Source organism: Sminthopsis crassicaudata, chromosome 1 (assembly GCF_048593235.1).
Source record: "Sminthopsis crassicaudata isolate SCR6 chromosome 1, ASM4859323v1, whole genome shotgun sequence".
NCBI lineage: Eukaryota > Metazoa > Chordata > Mammalia > Dasyuromorphia > Dasyuridae > Sminthopsis > Sminthopsis crassicaudata.
Genome location: NC_133617.1, coordinates 372134449 through 372161202, shown reverse-complemented (window position 1 = coordinate 372161202; position 26754 = coordinate 372134449). Strand labels below are relative to the sequence as shown.

The following is a 26754-nucleotide window of genomic DNA, read 5'->3' as shown; positions in this document are numbered from 1 at the left end:
CAACAACCAATAGAAAATTGAACATTGAAAATTCTCTTTCCTAATCTCATTATGTTTAACTTTTTCCCCCTCCTTTTTCAGATACTCAAAAATATTACCTGGTATTCAGAACGAGTTTTAACAGAGATTTCACTGGGTAGTCTTCTGATATTGGTGGTAATAAGAACCATTCAGTACAACATGACAAGAACAAGGGTATGCATTTTCGACAATTTCCTTTAACATATCTTTTTGCTTCTCCAAGTAAAACTAGAATTTTTAAAATGATAACACTTTCAACAAATAAAATATATATATAGAAGAAAGATTGTCTCATGATCACGTTATTACATGATTCTTTGCTTTCCTGAGGGTAATGGCTATATGCAGTGCCTTTATTCAACAATTATCTTCAGTATCTTTAATCAATAATACTTGATTAAAAGGATTTAACACAAGAGTTGGGATGAAGCATTCATTTTAATCTTAGAAGGAAGAATGAATAAACATATTTGTGAAGAATGCTGAGAGACTATTCCTCTTTTTATTTTGTGTAGGATGTCACTGGTGAACTAAGAAAGGTAATTTGCCTTTACCAAGTGTAAGCAACGAAATGTCCAAAGGAAAAAATGCTGATGGGGGAAATAGAAGGTAGAAAGCAGGAACTTTCAAGAAGAAAAGGAAAATTTGTAGCTCAAGATACCTTGAGTTAGCTATATTTACAGTAGTTCTGAAGATAGCTTTAAGTGCTGATGAATTCAGAATTATTTCCCCTAATGTAGACAAATGTAAAATGTGGTTACAGTTGGACTGACTTATTCCATAATTCACTTTTTATAAAGTTTAACTAAGTACACTTTGCATTTCTGTTTTCTGGCAGGACAAATACCTTCACACAAATTGTTTGGCAGCTTTAGCAAATATGTCAGCACAGTTTCGTTCACTTCATCAATATGCTGCTCAAAGAATTATCAGGTAAATAAGTTTTTGTAAAAGTGTGAAATTTCATCTTAAAACTGACACTTATATTAAACTTTACGTTTTCTCAGTCTTGTTTGTATTTGGGGGTTGGATTGAAACTTCATCTTTATATTTGTCTCTAAATTTTTCCTTAAATACAACAGTATTAAATTGCTTTTAATAATTCTCCCCCTTTTTTGTTTGTGATAACTTTTATTAATTCTATATTCCTCAGTGGCAATCTAAGTTAAATTTGCTATCTGTGTTTTTTGTTAATTTTATGCAGCACTTGAAATATTTACTTGTAATTATTTTGAAAGATAATCTTTTTTAGTTTTTTTTCCCCTCAGACTTATATTAAGTTAACAAGGTTATCAAGTAAATTATAAATCTGAGGAATTAATAATGAGATGATTCATGATTCTTTTCCCTTTCTCCCGAAATACTAATTATAATTTTTATTTTTTCCAAATTAAATGTTTTATAGCTCAATTAAATAAGAGTGGATATGTACGCATAGTATATATATCTTGCTTTGAGAGAATTGTGGATTTCCTCCTAATAATCCTTCACTAAGTAAACATTTTGTAAGTCCCTGTTATGTGCCAGGCACTGTGCTACCTCCGGATACAGAAAGAAGCAAAAAATGGTCCCCAAGGAGCTTACAATTTAATGGGAAACCTACAATCTCATGATTCGTGACTCCTCACCTTTGTGTTTCTAGCCATTATAGAAAAATCTTACCTTTAGTTAACTTGGATTTCTTTTGACAATTGCTTTGACTGATTCCATGTCTGAAACATCTGTTAATCTATCTGCCATACCTCTTGGTTAAATGTAGACTAATGCTTGTGACTTTCAAACTAGTTTAAGAGATAACACAGTTGGATGATTTAGTTCTAACCTACATTTAGAGATTTAAAAAATACTTAATAGTCCATTTAGAGACTTGTAGGTAATTGGGCCTCTGTGTGGTTCATTGGATAAAGCACTGAGTATTGAGGCAGGAAGGACTAAATTCAGATCCAACTTTATATGCTTTTTTAGTTATGTAAATCTGGGCAGATCCCTACACTTCAGTTTCCTGAATTGCAAAATGGGAATAATAATAGCACTTATCTCTCAGAGTTGTTGTGAGGATCAAATGAGATAAAATTTGTTTTTTAAAAGGTGGGGGGGGAAAGCAGTTAGCACATTGCCTTTCACATAGTAGGTGCTATAGAAATGTTTATTCTCTTCCCTCCCCTTTCCTAGGGGTTCTTTGCCTTTCTGGGTCATGGAACTTTGTGGTCTTAAGTGCATAAAATAAAATATTTAGGATTGCACAGAAAACCAGTGATATTGAAATACAACCAATAGATGAAAAGACAGCAACCATATATGATTTAGTAGCAGGTCTAGTGACTACAATAATTTTTAAGTAGTGATGAGCATAAATCATAGCTGAGATATATCTAGCAATAGTAATATGTTATAAAAATATCTGTTATTTCTGTTGGCAACAGTCATTATGGTTTATTGCTTACATTCATAACAAAAGGAAATACTAAATTTCTGTTGAAGTTTGGTGAAATAAAGATGCAGGTTTTTTTCTCTTTCAGGTTCATGGACTCCTTAAAATCCTTGGACCTTAGGATTCTTGTCTTAGATAGTGAAAGTATACTGTCACTTAAGAAAGTTGGTCTTTTAGAGGCCTGAAGAATCCTGATTACCTTGCTGTTGTTCAGTAGATCAATTGTGACTCTTTGTGACCCCATTTGGGGGTTGTCTTGGAAAGAATACTGTAGTAATTTGCCATTTCCTTCTCCAGAAGATTGAGGCAACTAGGTGATGCCAGAGTGCATAGAGCACTGGGTCTGGAGTCAGCAAAATTCATTTCCCTGAGTTCAAATTTGATCTCAGATACTTACTAGTTATGAGACCCTGAGCAAGTCACTTGATTCTGTTTGCCTCAGTTTCCATTTTTGTAAAATAATCTGGAGAAGAAAATGGCAGAAAACTACTTCAGTTTCTCAGCCAAGAAAACCCCAATGGGATGGGATCACAAAGGATTGGACACAACTGAACAATAGCAATACCTCTAGCACATTAAGGCAAACAGAGGTTAAGTGACTTGTCCAATGTCCCTAGCTGAATTTGAACTGAGTTTTCAAAAATCATCTTCTCCTTTCTTCCTTACTCTTGTTTAGTGATCTAAGAATTTAAAATTAAAATGAATCTTAAAATTAACCATAAGACTTCTTAAAAGAATATCCTGAACAATAAAGAAATTGTCAAATTAGCAATTGTCATTGATTTACTTTGCAAGGTTTAGGTTATTTCATTAATCAACATAAGACCAATTTGTTTAGCTCCTTTACCACATACCAGGCCTAAAGGTAATACAAATGTAAAAACAAACAGCTTTTTTGCCTTCAAGAAACTTACATTGTATTAGGGAAAACAATTCGAAAAAGAATTTATAAAATATGTGCAAAATAAAGCAAGAACAATTAGGCAGGTCTGATACCAGCGCCTGGAAAGTGTCTTTTTGTAGAAACGGATGTGCAAACTGACTTTTGAAATAAACAAGGATTGATTTTTAAGAAAGATGAAAAAAGAGGACAGTCTAGACAAGATGAACAGGGATAGGGTAAGGGACATCGCCAGGGTAAAAGCATAAAGAAAGTAAACATTTAGTATTATAAAGGCCTATTTACCTTGGACCATATAGGTTGTGAGAAAAGGATAATAAGGCTGAAAAAGGAAGGGTAGGTCTAAGTTGCAAAATGTTTTAAATGCCCCCTCCCCAAAAAAAGTTTATATTTTATTCCTAAAAACAATAAGGAGCTAATTGAGTTTTCTGAGTAGAGAAATGATTAGACTTATTCTCTAGGAAAATCACTTGGGTGACTATGTAAAGGATAGATTAGAGAGAGGAGAGATTTAAGGCAGGAGATCAATCCAAGTAAGAGAAGATAAGGGTATAAACCACCCTATTGGGGTCCTGGAGGTAGAGAAAAAGCTATGCATGTGAGAAAGTTTGTGGATATAGGAAGGTGTTATGAGTTAAGGATAACCTGGGGTTAATGGCACAATTCAAATCTAGGTCTTCTTGTCCCTAAGTCTATTACTCTTATTAGTAAGTCATACTGCTTCGCATAATCATAACAAACATTTATTAATTAATGAAGAGAATGGAAGTGGTTTCTTGGATTTTTAATCTGGAATACACGATCATATTTTCAGTATGATTAGTGCAAGTAGCTTAAACTCTTTATTGTACTTGCCTCTCAATAAAAGAACATGGTAAAATTTCATGATCTTACGTTCTTAAGTTGCTTTGAACCTCTTGAAATAAGATGCCATATAATGAGAGAAATTAGTTTTGCCTAACTAGAAGTAGAGGAGGCCTTAGAAGATATCTAGTCTGATCTCATTTTATAAAGAGACTAACTCCCAGAGATAATTTGTGGTCACATAGGCATTAAATAGCAAAACTGGGATTTGGGCCTACTACTCTGACTTTACCACCCTGTACTGCACTGCACTTTGTTAGGCTGCTCATCCTGTCTCTTTATATAGAAGGCATATAATTTGGGGTATGTTTTATATATATATATATATATATATATATATATATATATATATATATATATTTTTTTTTTTTTTAAAGGGAGCATCCCAGTCTTTTGTAAAATTAGTTCAGTAAGAAATTTTACTTTAAATTTTTGATGCCGTGATTCATGCTTTTTATCTTTCCCACCTCCAAATTAGAATTATCTATAGAAAAGTTCATAGTAGATTATAATGTTTAGAATTTATTTTACTTCTTATATTAATTTTTCAGGATTTTCTTTCCCTATTCCAAATTGGTACAGTTTGGAACTGTACTAAAAAGAAAGTTAAAAAAAAAAAAAAAAGTTTTTTGTTGTTTTTTTTTTTAAATCTCTAAGCAGCCACATTTATTCTAAACAAATATACATGAGCATCTAACTATGATTATCAGATTCTTTTTACATACTTAGAGTATTCTACAGTTTGGGCTTTTTTTTTTCCCTGAGGCAATTGGATTAAGTGACTTGCCTAGGGTCACACAGCTAGAAAGTATTAAGTATCTGAGAAAAGATTTGAACTCAGGTCCTCCTGACTTCAGGGCTAGAGCTCTATTCACTACATTATCTAGCTGCACTCCATGTTTAGGCATTTAAAAAACTACCTTTGTGATGATTTTGTAAGAAACAGCTGGGATGATATGGGGTCTCTTTAATACTTTTATTCTAATTCTTTTGATCATTTCTCAGCGAGGCTTATTATTGAGTGAGCACAACTAAATAGCAAGACAATTGGTATCATGAGCCATTGGAATTGTGCCTTTATTGCCTTAACTTTCCTCATGCCTTTCCCCAGGGAAAGGAAAAATTTATGGTACATAGTGACACAGATGCAACAGTAACATAGAAGACCCAATCACAGCATGAATGGTGAAAATTACTTCTGAAAGTAGTTCACCAAGGATATTGCTGTGATCTCTTCTAGAGGTTTGCTCTGAGGTAGGCTGTATCTCTGAGGTCCTGGGCAGTCCTGGGGTCAGCAATTCCTATTGACTCATTTCCTCCCTTCTCACTGCTCCCATCTGCCCCTAATATAAATACATCACCTAAACTATATTGCAGAAATAGCAAACCTGATTTTATTGACATTTCTTAGAAGGAGCCTGGGGGAAGTTTCTTGCATAAAGAACTTGAAGGAAGCTAGGAGGGATAGCATTCCTAATGTGAAGGACAACCAGTGAGAATGCTTGGAATCAGGAGATGGAATATCATGTGGAAGGAAGAGCAAGACATTACAGAATGTGGCTTTGGGAGAGGGGAGGGTATAAATAGTGAGAAGCCTGGAAAAGTAGCAGAAAAATATTTATGTTCAAAGTCCCTAATATGAAGGGGACTTCTTCCCTTTGGAGAGAAAAAAAAGACTGTGAGCAAGAAATTGAACTTAAAGAAGAAGAAAGAAGAATATTCTGGAAGTTTGTAGACAACAGCAACCAGAATCTTGATTAGGTGATAAATAAGAATTGAATGTAAACCTTCAAAGAAAACCATCCCCCCCAAAAAAAACACCTTTGAAGTAATTATAAGAAACAAGGAGTAATTCAATTCCCTTACCATGACTAGTAAATAAGGACTAATAAGAGAAAATGCAGCCAGTGCTGGGCAAGGCAGCCAGGAAGGTTATGTAATCAGGAGGGAACCAGGTCTCAGTGATTGCAAGAAGATGGAGGGAGCAAAAAAAGAAAGGATGAAATAAAAATCTATTTTAGATCTATATTAAAGCAATAAGTAGAATAAAATAAAAAATGATGACTTCACATGGTTTCTTAATTGTGGGTGGGGATTACAGAGAATCTAGAACTCAGAAATTTTATTATTTTTTTAATTATAGCTTTTTATTTACCAGATATATACATGGGTAATTTTGCAGCATTGAGAATTGCCAAACCTTTTGTTACAATTTTTCCCCTTCTTCCCCTCACATTCTCCCCCGATGGCAGGTTGACCAATATGTGTTAAATATGTTAAAGTATAAATTAAATACAAAATATGTATACATGTCCAAACAGTTATTTTGTTGTACAAAAAGAGTCGGACTTTGAAATAGTGTACAATTAGCCTGTGAAGGAAATCAAAAGTGTAGGCGGACAAAAATAGAGGAATTGGGAATTTTATGTAGTGGTTCATGAACTCAGAAATTTTAAAAACAAATGTTTAAAAAAAAGTTTTGAAAGTAATTGGGGGGAAATATTAAGTAAATAAATCAAATACCAAAAATATAAAATAAAATAAAGTAAGATAACAAATGAATCTAGATTCAGGTATTCCAGAAAGCATTATGTAGTTAACAGTGTTAATTATATTTGTGAAAATACAGTATTAGAGAAAGCAGTGCTATTAGGGACTATCAAATTATTATCCATCTTCTAATTTGTTTCTTGGTGATCAACTAAATTTTGTTTAATTATGATGAGATTTGGTTATTGATATATGAATGACATAGTTATACATTTATTATTGATTGAGGACTTTATTATACAGAGATTCCTTTATCTGTATTTCTTTTAGTTTAACAGTATTACACCTTCTTCACAGTGATCTCCATAATAAATTTTAAGGTCAATTCAATATGTCAGTTAGTTATATGCCTGTAACTCTTTCCATCCATATTTTAATTTTAAACTAAACTAATGTCACTGGTCATATCAGCAGTTGTATTGTTAATTTTCTTAAAATTGCAAATTTGAATTATCCTCAGAATTAAGGAGTGAAATAGTTCTTCATTTATAGAAAATAAGAGCCTGATTAAATAAGGTTTTAAAAAATTGATTTATGAATATAGTTACCCTGTTGGTCTGAGTATTTAAATTCTATTCTCCATCTCTACATGAACTTCATAAGAGTTAATGAGTGTTGTAAAAAAAAAAAAAAAAGTTTGCATTCATCAAATGAATTGCTCTAGTATTTGCCTAGTGTTTATGACTTTTTAAAATAAAATTTTATTGTTATATTTTAACTTTGACATCATTAATATTTCCCACTCCATTGCTTCTCTTATCCCAGAAGCAAATTCTTTAAATAAAATGTGAGAGAAGGAAGAAGGAAAAAAAGTTCAGCAAAATTAAACTCTATTAAAAAATCTGATGTTCTGTCCAATATACACTCACAAAATTTCTTTTTTTCAAAGGATCTTCTCATCTTTTCTTTTGAGCAAAACTTAGTCTTTATAATTCCTTGACTTTTAGTTTTAATTATTTTGTTGCTATTATTATAATTGGAAACATTTATATTGTTGGTAGTCATGGACATATTATTTTCCTGGCTCTGTTCTTTATATATGAACTTTGCATCAGTTATGTCTATCATTTCTTATAGCAGAGAAATGTTCCATTTTGTTTGTGTACCAGCGTATTTTGTAAGTTTTAAATTGGCTATGTAATATATATGCAAAAGAAATTAGTGTCCTGAAAGATGCAAGAAAACAGATGGTGAAATGAAAGTTTAGATGAGCTAATATCTGTTATTCTTCAGTTCTTGCCAATGGGTTATCCAACTATCTCTATTTCCAGCTATTTTAGTAAGGATATCTGAGGAGGACTTCATGCAAAGTAGAAGGCAAGATTTAATGATAGTATGTTTTATCTTAGATTGGCAAGGAGGCATTCTGAGCAATGGATTTACAATGCAACTATTTCTTCTGAACTTATGACTAATTTTTTAAAAGTCAGAATTAACTTAATGTTGCTCATTGCCTAGCCAATAAAGGGATTCCAGTTTCTCTGCTTTTTTTTTTTTTTTGGTCTTTGGTGATTCCCGTTTGATGTTGGCATAGCACTGGGCTGGCCTTTAAAATTTTGGCTTCCTGTGTTTCCTGAAGCCAATAGTACTTTGAAGGCAGCTAAATTTTGAAGTTTCAGCTCAATCATCATATAAATGTGTTTAACTTGCTTTCCAGATTAGGTGCATTTAGACAGTTGTTGGATTATGATCAGCTTAAAACTTTTTCAACTTTCAGAAATGCACAGTATTTACAAAGTAGGCCTGGATAGGAAATTTGACAACTAGAAGAATCAATTTAATTTCAGGTGTTTTGCACCTTAATTTTTTGTTCAGAAACTTTTTAATGTAGCATATATTCGAGGCATTGTGCTTTAATTAAATTTTTATTTCACATTTTAGAGTAACAAAATATTTTACATGGTGTTTAAGTAGTAGAGCTTTTTATAATATCAGTGACTTATAATGTGGTTCAAGTTGGGGAATTATAATGTACACTTTCTGCATTTAATCATGAATTTTTAATCTTTTATCTCAGCTCTATAAGGATATGATATGGAAATTATATACAACTATTAACATGTCAAACTGCTATTTTTAAGATAGCTAGTTGCTATTGCATGAAATTTTTGTAATATAAAGTAAAAAATTAACTGGTTTCTTCATTGTCTATACTATGCATCATAATGCACAAGAATCATTGATAAGAACACTGAACCTTATAAACATTACTTCAACATACTCAGTAAATTGGAAATTTCAAAAATAAATAATATAATCCTATGTTTGGAAGGAACCTTAAAGATCATCATCTAATTCCTTTATTTCACAGATGAATAAATTAAGGCCTAAATAAGTAAAATAATTTACCAAATACAAAATACCAAATACAGCTGTTTAAAGGTAAAGTTAGCACTATAGCCTATCTTCTGACTTCTACTACAACATTCTTTTTATTATATCACACTGCCTCCCTATGTACTTGACATATATCTGGATTGTTATATGAGCAAGTATTTGATTCATACCTTTAATGTTTTTTCAAAGCTTTAAGCACCTGTTATTTTATCAATATAGATGTCAATAGCATGGCTCTGTAAAAATTTGGAGAAAGTTTTAAGACTTATTCTGACTGAAAAATTCATTCTCCCCCTTTCCTCCACTTAGGGACCAACATGGAGGTGAATTAAACTAAGCCAGGCCTGTGTTCTAATGACAGGCATGTTGTTCATCATAGAACTCATGCTTTAGTAGCTGAAGTTGAGACTCTGTTGTCATTGCCTTGGGAACACTAAATTATCTCCATGTTACATTAAGACTACCTGATTAAGACCATCAGGAGGAATATAATACTGAGAAATACTAGTGTCTTAGTAAAATATTTTTGGAATATTCAGTATTATTTACAGATATTTATTTTATCAATATGTCTGTGAATGAGAAAGCATCTCAATACTTGTCAAAGAGAAATAATAGTTAAATTTTCTTAATATCAGTGTTTTAAAGAGCTTGAATTAAAGTAACGTTTTATACATCCTGGTTACCAAGTAAATAATTGCTGAAGGAATGAATGACAGATTTTAAAGAAGGAAGGAACTTAAGAGAGAATCTCCTGCCTTTTTACTCTATATCATTTGTTGCCTTTATGAATTGTTCCTTCCAATGCCTTACAAAGGCGCTAAATATGGGATTTATTCAGTTGCAAGGCCTTAGCAGACATAGAGAAAAAAAATTTAATTAGGTAATCTCAAAGTTATAGGGAACCTAATCATCTAGTCAGTCCTGTACATGGAAGATAAATCCAATCACAGTATACCTGAAAAGGATCTAGCCTTCTCTGCTTCTTGAGGAACTTACTCCCTCTTGAGGCAGCCTATTTTATTTTTGTATAGTTCTGTCAGGAAATTCTTCCTAATGTATTATTGAAACCTTCCTGAAACTTCTACCAATTAGTCTTTTCTCTATCTGCTTTAGCAAGAAAGAAAAGTTTCTTCCCTCTTTTATAAGATTATCTTTGCAAATATTTGTCCTTTGAAAGTCTTGTCTTTTTAACATCTTCAAGTTAAGGACTTTGAACATAAATATTCTTCTGCTACTTTTCCAGGCTTCTCACTACTTATACTCTCCCCTCCCCCAAAGCCACATACTCTGTAATGTCTTGCTCTTCCTTCCACATGATACTCATCTCCTGATTCCAAGCATTCTCACTGGTTGTCCTTCACATTAGGAATGCTCTCCCTCCTAGCTTCCCTGGCTTCCTTCAAGTTCTTCATTCAAGAAACTTCCCCCAGGCTCCTTGATTTTAAGGTCTTTCTTCTGGGATTACTAAACCTAATTTGTTATATATATGACATGTTTGTACATAGTTGTCTGCATATTGTCTTTTCCAATAGATGGTGAGATCCTTGAGAAGAAGATTTTTTTTTCTTTTTCTGTATCCTTAGAGCTTATGCTGGCACAAAAATAGGCATTTAATAAATGCTAGCTAAATGACTGATAAATGTGACCTGAGTACATTTTTATTTTATTTGTCTATTTCTAAGAAATATCAATAAAATCATGTTACTATTTCTGCCAACAATTAGGTGATATATTCATATTAGGTAGCAGATGAGAGCCATGAGAAGTGAGGAAATGAGTTAATAGGAATTATGATACTGCCAAAGACAGTTAAAGTTGATTTCGATGGACCTTTTTATTTATAAGATTACCTGCATCTCAGTTCTCTAAACTCATTTATTAATTGAAGACAATTGATTGAAGTCTGGAATCCTCCTTGTTGTTCCTGTAAGAGATACTCATCAAAATTAACAGATGTTGAGCACAGTTGTAGTTTTAATGATCCTTTCTCTTACTTCCTATCTTAGCTTTTTGGCTATTAATTCTAATACTGAAGAGGTTCACTGATAATTCTTTTCTAAAGATGTTTCTTTTCCCCAGAAAATGTTTTATGTCAGAATTATCATCATATTCCACTTAGGAAGACAGTCTTCTGTAATCAGTCACAAGCATTTTTTAAACATCATGCTGTGTGTGCTATGCTAAACCCTGAGGATACCAAAAAGTTTAAAAAAAAAAAAAAAAAAAACATGGTCTTTGCCCTCAAGGTTTTGACATTCTGATTGGAAAAACCAACATTAATTTTTTTTTCATACGTGTGTGTGTGTGTGTGTGTGTGTGTGTGTGTGTGTGTGTGTGTGTGTGTAGTGAGGCCTTGATTTTGAACATCTAGATTCAAGACCCAGGAGTAGTCATTATTATTAGCTGCTCAGTTTTCTGAGCCATACTTTTCTTATCTAATAAAATAAAGGTGATAACTCTTATAGCACTGGCTGCCTTGAGGAAGGCATTTTATAAACTGAAAAGTGTGTTGTTCATTATTATTAGTACTAACTTATAGTACTAATTAGTACTACCATTATTATTAGTTGCTATCTGAAACAAAATATTTTTCTTTTCTTTTTTCTTTCTTTTTTTTTTTTTTTTGATTACATAAAAATATTTCAGTAAGGTCAATTGCAATATCCTAAATTTGCTACCAGGCCTTGCAATTTGCATACATACTAAATAAGAATATTAAAAAATAAGGTAAAGTAAAATTTACTAGTGTGAAATTTTTGCTTGAAATCCTAATCTATATTTCTTTTTTTTTTTTTTAAATTATAGCTTTTTTATTTACAAGATATATGCATGGGTAATTTTTCAGCATTAGCAGTTGCAAAACCTTTAAACAAAACATTTTTAACGCTAAATTTGTTTTAAACACTAGATTTGTAGATATGGAAATATTATTTATTTGTCTTAAGTATGAATCTTTCTTTGAAAGAACAAACTTTGAAAATTTGATCCATTTGGTAAATCCTTTTAAATTATGACCATCCTTCAGTAAGCTGTGTGTAATTAGTGATTTGATGGGATTGTTATTCTCTTCCTCATCTATAAAATGAGTAAGTTGGACCTGATAGTCTCTAAGACTTGTTTTGGTTCTATAAAACTATGAATATTTATTGTTGAGAGAAATTCTTTAAACCCAAATATAGCAGAAATATGGAAACTGAAAAACAGAAATTTTGAGTGTCAGTGAACATACATCTATGCTTGAACATCCCAAATCAGGCTCTTATCTATTCTTTGGCATTTGCAAAGCTTCTTTTCTACATATTCTAAAAATTTCCAGAGGACAATATCTCATAGGATAATAGATCTGGGACTTGAAGGGATTTTTGTCAGTCATCTAATTCAATCCCCTCATTTTATAAATAAGGAAACTGAGGCCCAGAGATGTAAAATTAATTGGCCCAAAGTAACACAGTAAATCACAGATCTGACCATCAGGATAAATTCTTTTGACTCCAAATCTTTCTCCTGTACTTTCTTGACTATCATCATAAGGATAGCTAACCAGGTGTCCATAATGAAAAAAGACTTAGCCATCCAGATGGGGTTATACTTTGTTTACTATTGTGGCTTGTTGCCTTTGTGATTGTCTTCAATTCGCTTAAAAAAGAATTTATTAAATACCTACTTTATATGAACCATTGGACTAGTCTCTGGCAAGCAGAAATAATCCTGGCCCTCCAGAAGCTTTGTTGCTAGCTTGGTGAAAAAGTAGGGGTGTACAGGAGACATAAGTTATCCTTAAGTCCCCTCAAAAAATGAAGAACACAAAACAGTGTTAGATTTACTTAAGAAGTACTTTGAAGAAGGAAGAACAGGGAAAGTTTCTTAATCATACAGGAGGTGGCACCTGAGCTGAGTTTTTGAGAGTAAGGAATTTGACAGGGAAAAAATACTATCAGAAGCATGGGGGACAGTTTATGTAAAGTAACAGAAACAAGACTGGTCCAATTCTGAGGATAGCTAGTAATCCTGTTTGGCTCAAATGCAGTTTGTATAAAGGGAATATAATATGAAATAAACCTGGAAATATAGTGTGTAGTCAAATGTAAAAAGTCTTAAATGTCCAACTGAGGAATTTGTATTTACTCCTAGAGGCAATAGGAGATCACAGGAAATTTTTGGTCAGAAATGTAGCATTATGGGGATATAGGTCTATAGTTCCGAAGACAGATTAGATTGGGATTAATAGATTTAGCAGTCATTTTTCCTAGGGATAACAATGTCATAATATTTTCTTGGTGCTCTTGACTTAAAAGGCAGAAGGCTAATGTAAGTCTTGCTTCTACCAAATGCCATAGCCCCCTCAAACCCAGATTTCATTTCTAAAATAATAATAATAATAATAATAATAATAATAATAATAATAATAATAATATACTCCCTAGCTCACTGGATTAACGTGGTATAAGTATAGAAATCAAGACTGAGCTTATTTCTTTAAGGAACGATATATAACATGAAAACAAGCAGTTTGACTTCTCTCTGCATTTGATGGATTTAGAGAGCTACCTTGAGCACTAAGGAGTTAAATGAATTTGTCTTAAGCTATTTGTTAGAAGCTGAGCTTGAATTTACTCCAAAGACAAGGTTCCATTCTGTCACACTGCCACCTTTTGTGAGGAAATTACTTTGTAAAAATTACAAAATGCCTGTAAATGTGAAATTTTTTTGCCTTTTTTCCACATTTACAGAAAAAAAAAAATCCTAGGGTTTTTTTAAACAATATTCCTACTAGTATATTCCCAAATCTTGATTATTAAAACCAGAAGCTATTACAAAAATAGATTTGAGGAGATTCCACATAAAGAGGGGAACAGGGAAGAAACTCTTACCTTCTTTATACTTGTGAGAGGCATAGGGTTAAATTCCAGGTCTTTGGAGGCATTTTTCTGTGGAGAACAAAACCTGCTTGTGTGTTGTATTAAGCAATTGCATTAATTAGTTTGCAAATGTCAGTTAGCTGTTTTTTGCAACTAAAATCTTGCATTAATTTCTTGTTCTATAAAGAAAAGAGGAATGAAACCTTGTAAATTCAAGGTTTCCACAGCCTACAGATACATCCTAATTGTCTCATTATTCTTTTATTTATTCTTAATTAGAGAAGAGTTGGTATGATAGTAGGGGGCCATTTTCTGTATCAGTGTAAATGGCTATTTCAAATGAAAGGGAGCATCTTTAAGTCAAATTAATTTATTAGACGCAGCAACCTCTTTTTTTTTTCCTTTGATTTAGAACTACTTATCATCAAATCTTTTTTACCTGGTCAATGGTGATTTTTTTTTGCTAAAAATATAAGGGGAAGGAGCTGTCTAATATGTATTTTAATACATTGTAGAAGTTGTCAATATTATAATCTTTTTTTCCCTTTTCCTGTAAAGACTTTAATGAGAAAGCTAATGAAGATGCAACTAAAAAATATTCTTGGAGCTTCTCTCTGAGTGATCAAGTTCAAATCAGCTTTCAATTATATGTTGTTTCACAAACTACCTCTGTTTATTATCATCCCAGTTGTTTAAATGATCAATTGCTCCATTCAATGGTACCCATTCAATGACATATCTCTAATCGAAACTCAGAATTCATTTACCATGACCTCAGTGATTTCCAGGTACAGTTAGTTTTAATCTAGATGGAACATTGTATGAAAAGAACAGTGAGCCAAGTTTCAGGTTCTAGCTTTAAATCTCTGTTTCTTGGATAATAATAGTATAAAAATTAACATTGTATAGCACTTTAAATTTGGCAGACATGTAAAGTATTTTTTCCTTACTTTCTACATTCATAAAAATGAAGAGATTTAAATTAGATGTTCTTTAAAGGTATTTTCAAGTCCTATAATCTATACCATGGTGCTGTAGAAAATTAGTGGTGAAATTTTATGATATGATATCTTGTATTTTTCAGAAGTAGATTCTTCAGTCCAACTTTGTTGCTGACTTTGTCCCACTTTCCTCATTGTAATAATGGGAACATTGGTGGCATGGTTTACTTTATACAGTAGTGGTATAAATTGTGCATTTGTTGAGTTCATAAATATTTGTATATGGAATTTTTTAAAAAACAATATTTGAAATGAATTAGAAGAGCTTGATTTTTTTAAAAGAAAAAAATAAGAAAAGAATTAACTCTGCTATATAAATTAACCTTTTCTCATTGGGTTTACATAAATTAAGGGATAACTTAAGAAAAACATTACTAAGTCATAATTAGTACAAATAATCAATCCTATAAAGTGGTCATATGTTTTTGAATTCTTTTTTTTTAATTAAAACTTTTTATTTACAAAAACGAATGCATGGGTAATTTTTCAACAGTGACCTTTACAAAACATGTTTTTGAATTCTTACCATTTTAACTATCAATGATATTCTAAAAATACTCCTGGGGCTTTCTGCTGAGCAATCATTCTCAAACTTTGATTCTATTGTCAGGGACCATGGAAAAAGAGAAGAATTAATCAAACCAGATTTTTCCATTTCTTTATATAAAACTAAAATGTCTAAAATAAATGGTCACATTAATTTTTTATCATTCTTTAATAGGTAAGCATTTTAACAATTTAGCTTCTCTTTGCTTCTTTTCCCTTTCCCTTTATACATCTCTCCTCATTCTTCTTCCCTCTTTGTATTCTTCCCTTCTTCCTCTTCTCCCTCTTCCTTCAGTTAGATTTTTTAATGTTTGGATTATTTATATTTTGTTTTAATTAAGTAGGAGATATCCTTACTGAACTACCATTAATATCATCCTAAGAAACAAATTAATAAAAGTGAGACTAGGTTTGTGTGTGTGTGTGTGTGTGTGTGTGTGTGTGTGTGTGTGTGTGTGTGTGTGTGTGTGTGTGTAAATATTCAGAAATAGACATATAGAAACTTGACCTTTTCAGACAAAAGGAGACCTAGAATTTTTTTAGAGTAAATTCTTGTAAATTATAATCTCTTTCCCCATATAATCAGGAGATTGACAAACTGGGACATATTAAAAAGGAAGACCTTCCACATAATTCATCAAAATACAGTGTACCAAAAAGGCAATTAGCATATTTGTGCAAGTTATGCTACTTTAACAAATAGAAATTAGATTTCCTTATGTGTAAAAGTTCCTTTAATAAATAGACTTCTGGGAAAGCACTTATATATGTACAAAAATAGTTATAGCAGCTTTCTTCTCAGAGCAAAGATTTGGAAATTGAGGAGAGGGCCCTCAGTGGAATATTACTGTTTTTTGGGAAATGATAAGCAGGATACTTTCAGAAAACCTGGAAAGTCTACCTTCAACTCAATCAATGTGAAATGTACTTAGTATAAAGTAATAGCAGTGTTGTAGGATTGTTGCTGCTGCTGTTTGTCCTTTATTCTCAGAGGAAGATTAGAGAAGTGATGCCATGACATAAGTGAATTTGATTTAAGTGAAGGAGGACTGGGCAAATGTTGTAGGACAATCAGCTATGAATGAAGGACTTTGCCATTCTCAGCAATACAGTGATGCAAGACTACTCTGAAGGACTTATGATGAATAATGCTACCCATTCCCAGAGAAAGAACTAATAGTGTCTGAATACAGATTGAAGCATATTCTTTTTTTTTTTAACTTTATTTTTCTTGAGGGGTTTTTTTTTGGGGGGGGAGGGAAATCTGTATTTTTGTAATGACATGAATTTTATGGACATGTTTTATGTAACTTAATCTGTACATTAATAGGAGGTAGGGTAAGCAAAGAAGGGAGAGAATTTGGAACTAAGTTTTGAAAACAAATTTAAAAATGTTTTATATATAATTGGGGAAAATAAAAATAATATTAGAAAACAAATAAATAGACTTCTGTTAAATTAGTTTTAGCAAAATTTTATCCACAGTATACCCCATGGAGGTTAAATAATAATTATGAATCAGAATCTTGATTTGTAGCTCTTTCTGTGATAGGAAAAAAAAAGGAAATAAAGTTGATATCCATGAGGATCAAATATAGTATATGAATATAATAGCATATCAAAATATGTTTTAAAATAATAAATGTGAGGAATTCAGAGAAACATAGAAACACTGATGCAAAGAAAACAAAGAAAAAATAGGAGGATGCCAATAATATAAACTGGAACATCACAAAGTGATAATTAAACAAAATTTAACTAAAATGAACATTACCAGTTTTAAAGAGCAAATATACTTCCCTTTTTTCTGAGGCAGTTGGGACTTACCTTCTTTTTTTTTAATTAATTTTTTATTATACCTTTTTATTTACAAGATATATGCATAGGTAATTTTTCAGCATTGGCAATAGCAAAACCTTTTGTTCCAACTTTTCCCCTCCTTCCCCCCACCTCTTCCCCCAGATGGCAGGTTGTCCAATACATGTTAAATATGTTATACTTTAAGTTAAATACAATATATGGATACATGTCCAAACTTTTGTTTTGCTGAACAAAAAGAATCGGACTTTGAAATAGTGTACATTTAGCCTGTGAAAGAAACCAAAAATGCAGGCGGACAAAAACAGAGGGATTGAGAATTCTATGTAGTGGTTCATAGTCATCTCACCAGAGTTTTTTCCCTGGCTATAGCTGGTTCAGTTCATTACTGCTCTATTGGAACTGATTTGGTTCATCACATTGTTGAAGAGGGCCATGTCTATCAGAATTGATCATCATATAGTATTGTTGTTGAAGTATATAATGATCTTCTGGTTCTATTCATTTCACTCAGCATCAGTTCATGTAAGTCTCTCCAATCCTCTCTGAAATCATCCTGCTGGTCATTTCTTACAGAACAATAATACTCCATAACATTCATATACCACAATTTATTCAGCCATCCTCCAATTAATGGGTATCCACTCAGTTTCCAGTTTCTGGCCACTACAAAGGGGGCTGCCACAAACATTTTGCACATACAGGTCACTTTCCCTTCTTTAAAATCTCTTTGAGTATGCACAAATCAAAGGGTATGCACAATTTGATAACTTTTTAGGCATAGTTCCAAATCGCTCTCCAGGATGGCTGGATGTACTCACAATGCCTACAACAATGTATCAGTGTCCCAGTTTTCCCACATCCCCTCCAACATTGTGCATTATCTTTCCCTGTCATTCTAGCCAATCTGACAGGTGTGTAGTGGTATCTCAGAGTTGTCTTAATTTGCCCTAGATTATGCTTTTCTTTTTCTTGCCCTCCCTTCCCCCTTCTCCAGAATTAATCTTATGGGTCCCACTTGAATCATGCAGCTCTCCCTCTTTAGGATCCCTCTCTCCTCCCTTTGAATTCCTATCCCTTTCTTGTACCCTTCCTTTATTACTCTTTCCCTTTTCCCTTTTCCTCTCTCACTTCTTAATGAGGTGAGAGAAGATTCTATGTAAAACAAATATGTCAATTATTTTTTCTTTGAGCCAACTCTGATGAGAATAAGATTCACACAATGTTCTTCCCCCTCTCTAAATTCCCTCAGATATGATAGGTTTTCTTTTCCTCTTCGTAGGATGTAGTTTCCCTCTTTTTATCTCCCCTTTCCCCTTTCCATTTCTACTTCCCTTTTTTATGTTATAGCAGTAAAATCAAATTATACATGTGGACTTTATATATATCCACAACAGAAGTACATTTCTCAAGAGTTCCTTTTACCTTTTTCTGTTTCTCTTGAGTCCTATGGTTGGAGATCAGATTTTTTTTTTTAGATCTGGTTTTTTCCTTAGAAACAAATGGAATTCATCTGTTTTATTAAATGTCCATCTTCTTCCATGGAAGAAAATGCTCAGCTTAGCTGTGTAGTTTATTCTTGGCTACATTCCAAGTTCTTTTGCCTATGGAATATCAGATTCCAAGTCCTTCAATCCTTTAATGTGGAGGCAGCCAGACCTTGAGTGACCCTTATTGTGGCACCTCGGTATTTGAATTGTTTTTTCTTGGCTTCTTGTAATATTTTGCCTTAGTCTAATAGTTCTGAAATTTGGCCAAAATATTCCTTGGAGTTTTTATTTGAGGGCCTTTTTCAGAAGGTATTCGATGAGTTCTTTCAATGCCTATTTTACCTTCTGGTTCTATTACATCTGGGCAATTCTCTTTGATGATTTCCTGTAAAATAGTATCTAGGCTCTTTTTTTCATCATAATTTTCAGAAAGTCCAATAATCCTCAGATTATCTCTCCTAGATCTATTTTCCAGTTCTGTTGTTTTTTCCAAGTAGATATTTAACTTTTTTTTTCTAATTTTTCATTTTTTTGGTTTTACTTGACTGATTCTTGATGTCTCAATGAATCATTCATTTCTAATTTTTAATGAGTTATTTTCTTCATTAACTTTCTTTTATTTCTTTTTGTACATGTCCATTTGAGTTTTTAAATGAGTTGTTTTGCTCTATGGAATTTTTTCCGTTTCACTAATTTTTTTTTTTTTTTAGGTGAGTTATTTTCTTTTTCCAATTCACAAATCCTACTTTCCTGGGAGTTCTTTTACCTTTTCCAATTCACAAATTCTGTTTCCCTGCACTTCCTGAGAGTTATTTACCTTTTCCAATTCACATTTCAGGAACTTGTTACTCTCTTGCATAGCTTCTCTTTCCTTTCCCCATTTTTCTTCTAGCTCTCTTTTAAGATTTTTAACAGTCTCTTGTAGGAGAGCCTTTTGTATTGGGGACCAACAATTGTCTGGATACTGTCTGCTATTAGTCTCCTTGGGGGTTGGAAACCTGCTCTCTTTCTGTATAGAAGCTATCCATTGTCCTTTTGATTTTTTTACTCATTTTTTAAAGCCTGTAGGGTCTGTCTTCAGGACCAGGAGGTTACCAGCTTCCTTTGCAGAACAGGGAGAGGTGTATGGACGAGTAACCGTCTATAAAGAGTGGTGAGTTACGGGAGTGCTCTGGGAAAGAGTTCCCAACAACCAGGAGTGATTCATGAGCTGTGGAAGTGCCCAGTGAAGAACTCTGTTGTGCGGATTAGTGACTACCCTGGGGCTAGAGGCTGAGCAGTGAAAGTGTCACTATCCCAAGCCAAAGCCCACTGTGGGACTGTGAGTATTAGCAATTGCCCAGGGAATTCTGGAAGTGGCTTTGCCTAAGGAAGCACAGTGGCACTGGGGAAGTTCTATTGCCCCAGGCCAAGCCTCCCACTGTGCAGATTAGAGGCTGCCCTGGGCTGTGCCCCCCTGCCTAGCAGATTAGTGACTGCCCTCTAGAGCCTCTTGCTGCAGATTGCCGCTGCACAGGTATGCTGTGATCTGTTCTGAGTCACTTCTGGTTTTGGGTAGGTATAACCAGATCTTGTTAAATTTTGGTGTTTTTAGAGTAACCTCTACCTTTGGCTTTAATTTCTTTGCTGGTCTACTGCTTTCTAATCAAGGCAGAGCAGTCAGCTTGTGGCAGAGTCGTCTCTATAACTTTTCCAGCCACAGAGGTCACCCCCCCCACCCCGTGTTCAATAGGACATGTGACACCTGATATCAGTAGAAAGGATAGGGCTAGATAAGTAGATTTGAGAATCATCAGTGTTGATATAATGGAAAGCATCGAAATCCTTGAGATGGATAAGTGAAATAGTACAGAGAGAGAGAAAAAAAAAAAAAAAAAAGAGCCCAGGACAGAGGCCTTTGAAAATACACCAATGGAGACTGAAGAGCAGTCAGATAGTTAGGAGGAGATCTGGGAGAGGTGGGTGTCCCAGAAAACAAGAGAGATGATTAACAGTTTACTGAGAAATCAAGAAAAGGCCATTCTTTTTGACAATATAGAGATAACTTTGGAGAAAGCAGTTTTAGTTGAATGTAGAGACTTGGATCTTTTGAGAGTCAATAGAGAAAGAACCAATGAATAGGGAAAGATTAAAGATCAGTGAGAGATTAGGGATGTCCGAGGACCCAATCTCCTGGAGAAGATGAGATGACCTGAGATCCCCTGGCATGAGAAGGGCTTTGCCTTGGAAAGAAGGGCTGTTTCACTTTGTGAAATGGGTGAAAGCAGAGATTGGCAGGAGGCATATCTCAGGAGGTATGATTTGAAGTATGGCATCTGCATTATATTTATGGTATATAGGTCATAAATGAAGATCTAACTTGAATTTCTTCATGAGTTTCCTTCAAGACTATCCAAGTATACAGTTAAATGTATATGTAAAGAATATGTTCTTGGCTACTTAGAACAATATTTATCTGTGTCTCTGTTATTCTTCACCTTTTAATACAGGTGATATGGTGATGTTGAAAGATTTGTGCTATTGCCAGTTGTCATCAAGAAAGACATGAAAATCAGTTGCAGTTGGTATATATAAAAAAGAGGGAAGTAATTATTCAAAAGGGAAAGAAATGCATAGGCAGTAAGGGACAAAATTAAAAGAATTCCCTGAATAAACACTGTGCCCTGGACCCCAGCAGTGGTAGCTTCTTTTCCAAGGGCCTCACTCCACCTCTGATATTCGCTGACTCTAATGTCCTAGCAACATCTAGGAAATGAAGAACAAAAGAACAAAAATAGTAATAATTCAGAGAAGGTGTTTTTTTTTCACTTTAGAAAGAGATATTTAATTTAATTAATTTTTAATTTAGTGACACTCACTGTAACCTTTGTTCTAAATACTTTAATTCAGTTTGAGATAGAAGAAAAATCATTCCAAAATCACTTGAATTGTCTGTATTAGTGAAGCAAAAAAGGTGGGTCCCTATATTTACATTTCATCATCCTACTTGGATTGACAATGAAGAGCAAATGCCTATCTGAAGATTCATAGATTTTTCAATTTTCACAAGCACTTATTTAATCATTAAAACTTAAAAATGTACAGCAGGTGCTCAAAGTAATGTTATGTAAAATATATTTAATAGAAATTTGAGTTTAATATTCATGGATATATGCATTTTTTTAAAGAAATAAGCATTGTATAACACTATGACACTGTTTTTATAGCCAAAGCATTAAAATCTTTAGAAAACTAACATGTAAAGACTACAGTTAATTTTAACACTATATCTTATTAAAATAGGATGATCTGCATTTTATAAAATTATCCAGCACATTAAGCCGCATGCCTTAAAGTCTAAAATTCTAGGATTGTGTTCATGATGGAACCAGAACAATGAAGCAAATTCAACAATGCTTCCTTTACTACTTTCAGAGTTAAAAAGAACTCAGAGGTAATATAGTCCAACCAATCCCTAAACAGAAATCCCCTATATTACATCCTAGGCAAGTGATAGTCTCCCTGCCTCCTGAGGCAGCCTAGTCTACTTTGGGACGAGATCTGGAGTCATCAGGAAGTTTTGGGGTTTTTGTTTGTTTGTTTGTTTGTTTTCTGATTACAGAAACCTTTATTGGCTTCTTCAGCTTCTCCACACTCTCTTAAATTTTGCCCTTCTTTTGCCAAACAAATCCCTCTTCTACGTAATTCTTGAAGATAGCTATTGTATCCTCCTGGAAATTGCAAAGATGATCAGATTTGGAGTATACATTTATACTAGCTGACTGCTATACTTTGTACTGTACTTTTATTGTTCAAGCACATGCTAAACTATAACCTCGTTCAGTAAGGAGCAATTAAAATTTTTACAATCTATGAAATAATAAAATAGTTTGGTTGCTGAAGTCTGGACAGCTTTTCTGTCACTTACTGTTGGATGGTTAATCTGGCTGTGTTTTCAGTTCTCAGCTTGTGAAATGGGAACAATTATACAACACTAAAATTAAAAAATTATGATGATTGCTTTCAGGTATTCAAAGGTTTTCCCTATATAAACAGAAGTTCTTCCATAATATGGAACTAGAATCAAGAGGTGAAAATTAGGACAGTAGAAATGTTAGTTTATTATAAAATAGCATTAGAATAGTTAGCCCCTCCACAACAGGAAGGGGCATGATATTTTATATTGGATGAGAAAGTTAAACTAAGTGACTAAAATTCCTCTTAAATTTGACAGTGTAGGATTCCAATACTTGTGCCTCTTTGCTGCAGTATTTCAACATTAAATAACTACTATATGAAAGAATCATTCTAGCGCTAAAAAGACTCTTTAAAAATCACAAAACTTTATCCTGAAGAAACTGAAGTTTAAATGAGAGGAAGAAGTAATAAAAATGAGATATATACTCTAATATTTTGATGGACCTGTCATCTCAACATTTTTGATTCTTCAGATGTTATCGGTCATAACTATTCTATTTATTCTGTATGACTCTCCATGACCTCCCATAAATACTTCACAAAAGTTCTACAGCATATACTGGGAACTTCCCTAAGTCTCTTATTGTATAGATGCTAGTAGAGTACATAGACTTCTCATTGGCAGTCCCTCACTTCCAGTAAATGACCTACCTCCTCTTTCAATCACATATTTTTCTGATAAAATATACCACTTCTCTTATACAGTTACTTTTTTGTTAATATGCTGCAATCTGTTGATGCCCACCATGTATGTCTCTATAGCTCTTTAAGTAACCTGTCATCTAAATTCTTTGTAAATTGCTTTGCCAGTCATAGAATAATCCAAAAAGGTTTGGTATTCAAAATATAGGTCTTCATTTCAGGGAGGATCCTGGTCATTATAAGTATCATATAATTTCCCAAATATAACTTGTTAGGTTCTTATTAAGTGCTAATGAGATAATGAGATGTTAGGTTCTTACTAAGTGCTAAATGGGTACTTAACAATTCTCTAGTTCACACCTTTTGATTAGGGCCTTTAAGAGGAGTTTACTCCTTAGAACTTCTGAGGAGGAGTTTACATATGAAAAGGAGTTTACACAACCTTTAAAAGGAGCAAATTCATTGGTTGAAGTAATTTTCCCATAAGCCCTTGAGTTCTCACACACCCCTTCTCTGGGAGGATAAAAGAGACAACACTGGGCCGGGAGAAGTGAGCCTACTCTAGGTCAGTGTTGGGACGGCTCTCTACAGGAAGAAGAGTTTGGCCGGGAGATTGAGTTGAGACAGCAGATCTCCTCCCAGAGAGTGATCGGCAGTTTCTGGAGACAACAGAGCATTACAATCACCCACTTCTGAGTTTCAGCTTGCCTTTCCTCTCTACACCTTCCCCCAAAGCCCTGACAATTTAAAGTGCATATTGTAGAGAAGAAAAAATGCTCCCCCAAGTATGACTGTAGCTATCATCCTTAATACTGCCCTCCCTACCTCCTGCTCCTTTTAAACATGTAAACTCCTCCCCAGAAGTTCAAAGGGGTAAACTCCCCTTAAAGACCGGAACCAAAAGGTGTGAACTAGAGAATTATAAAGTACCAACTTAGCACTTAGAACCTAACATCTCATTTTCTCATTAGCACTTAGTAAAAACCTAACAATAACTCATCCTACTTTGCTTTTCCGATTTAATTTTGAATCCTGGAGATTGTCCAGCTAATGTTTGCCAGTATGAATATGGAAAAAATAATAGGGGGGGAGATCAGATCTATGGGCTTATCCATCTAAATGCATATTTTGTCATCTGTAAAAAGGCATTCTTTATTTGATTTTTCTAGTGTAGATAAAATGTTTTCTTTTGACTGTTTATGATCTTACTTTAAAAGGGTCTTCATTGTTCTAATACTTGGTACAATTAGCTTAATGTAATTTGTCCAGAGTGCAACTAGCTGGTTTGGTACATAGAATGCTGGGCCTAGAGTCTGGAAGATACATCTTCATGAATTCAAATTTGGCCTCAGACATTTACTAGCTTGTGATTCTGGAAAAGTCACAACAGTGTTTGCCTCAGTTTGTCATGTAAAATGAACTGGAGAAGGAAATATCAAGCCACTCCAGTATCTTTGCCCAAGAAAACCTAGACAGAGTCATAAAGATTTGGACATGACTGAAAAGACTCAGCAACAAAAAATTTGTTCACAGGAGCGTCCTCATCCATAAGCAATATCTCTTTCATTTGGATTTTAGAAGCCTGCAAGTTCCCATCTCATACTTTCTTCAAAGATACTCTAAACATATAAATGAATTATTCTCATAAAGATTTTTTAGAGATAGAAAAGTAAGAATATGTATCAGTAATTAGTACTGGTTTCTGGATTTTTTTTTCTAGTTGTAATAATAATGCTTATGAAAGGGGGTTTGAGATAGTGGTCTCAAACTAAGGAAGTTCAAGTCTCTCCTCTGACATCTGCTGGCTACATTATGTAGCCCTGAAAAAGTCCCTCTCAATGCACCCAGCAACTCTTTATGATTGTAAATTGGAGGGAAAGTATCAATTTGTTTTAGGAGAGGAGGCATTTCCCTAGGAGAAATCAATGGAATCACCAGTCCAGTCCAAAATATAACAATCATGATTTTTTTCTACCAATTTAATATCTTTTCTTTCTTTTCAACCACTTATATCTCAGTTCCCTCTTGTGATACCTACCACATGGGCTTCCTGTTTTTGTACTCCACATATTCTTTGTTTTCTTAGTGCCATTTCTATTTCCTTAAGTATCACATGAAGAACTATCATATTAATGGCAGAAATGGCATTGATCCACACTTAACACCTTACACCAAGGTCAGGTCATGACCTAGGAATAAAGAATGAGATTATAAATAAATTAGAGGAACATAGGATAGTTCACCTCTCAGACCTGTGGAAGAGGAATGAATTCATGACCAAAGAAGAACTAGAGATCATTATTGATCACAAAATAGAAAGCTTTGATTATATCAAATTGAAATTTTTGTACAAACAAAATCAATGCAGACAAGATTAGAAGGGAAACAATAAACTGGAAAAACATTTTTACAGTCAAAGGTTCAGATAAAGGCCTCATTTCTAAAATATATAAAAAATTGACTCTAATATATAAGAAATCAAGCCAATCTCCAATTGATAAATGGTCAAAGGATATGAATAGACAATTCTCGGATAAAGAAATTGAAACTATTTCTAGTCATATGAAAAGATGCTCCAAATCATTAGTAATCAGAGAAATGCAAATTAAGACAACTCTGAGATACCACTACATACCTGTCAGATTGGCTAGAATGACAGGGAAAGGTAATGTAGAATGTTGGAGGGGATGTGGGAAAACAGGGACACTGATACATTGTTGTTGGAACTGCAAATACATCCAACCATTCTGGAGAGCAAATTAGAACTATGCTCAAAAAGTTATCAAACTGTGCATACCCTTTGATCCAGCAGCGTTGCTATTGGATTTGTATCCCAAAGAGATCTTAAAGAAGGGAAAGGGATGTACAAGAATGTTTGTGGCAGTCCACTTTGTGGTGTCCAGAAACTGGAAACTACATGGATGCCCATTAATTGGAGATTGGCTGAATAAATTGTGGTATATGAATATTATGGAATATTATTGTTCTGTAAGAAATGACCAACAGGGTGATTTCAGAAAGGCCTGGAGAGACTTACATGAACTGATTCTGAGTGAAATGAGCAGAATTAGGAGATCATTATACACTTCCACAACAATACTGTATGATGATCAATTCTGATGGACGTGGCCCTCTCCAACAATGAGATGAACCAAATCAGTTCCAATAGAGCAGTAATGAACTGAACCAGCTATAGCCAGGGAAAGAACTCTGGGAGATGACTATGAACCACTACATAGAATTCTCAATCCCTCTATTTTTGTCCGCCTGCATTTTTGGTTTCTTTCACAGGCTAAATGTACACTATTTCAAAGTCCGATTCTTTTTGTTCAGC

At 33.6% G+C, this 26754-nt stretch overlaps 1 protein-coding gene across 3 annotated transcripts in view; it reads left to right on the top strand.

The window, feature by feature from the left end:
* Positions 1-26754, top strand: part of DYM (dymeclin) — a 540520-nt gene that overhangs the window by 292420 nt on the left and 221346 nt on the right. For all 3 annotated transcript variants that reach the window (XM_074279349.1, XM_074279350.1, XM_074279351.1), the window contains 2 exons: positions 82-195; positions 860-954. In XM_074279349.1, the coding sequence (XP_074135450.1) occupies positions 82-195; positions 860-954 (209 nt within the window). The remainder of the gene's footprint in view (positions 1-81; positions 196-859; positions 955-26754) is intronic.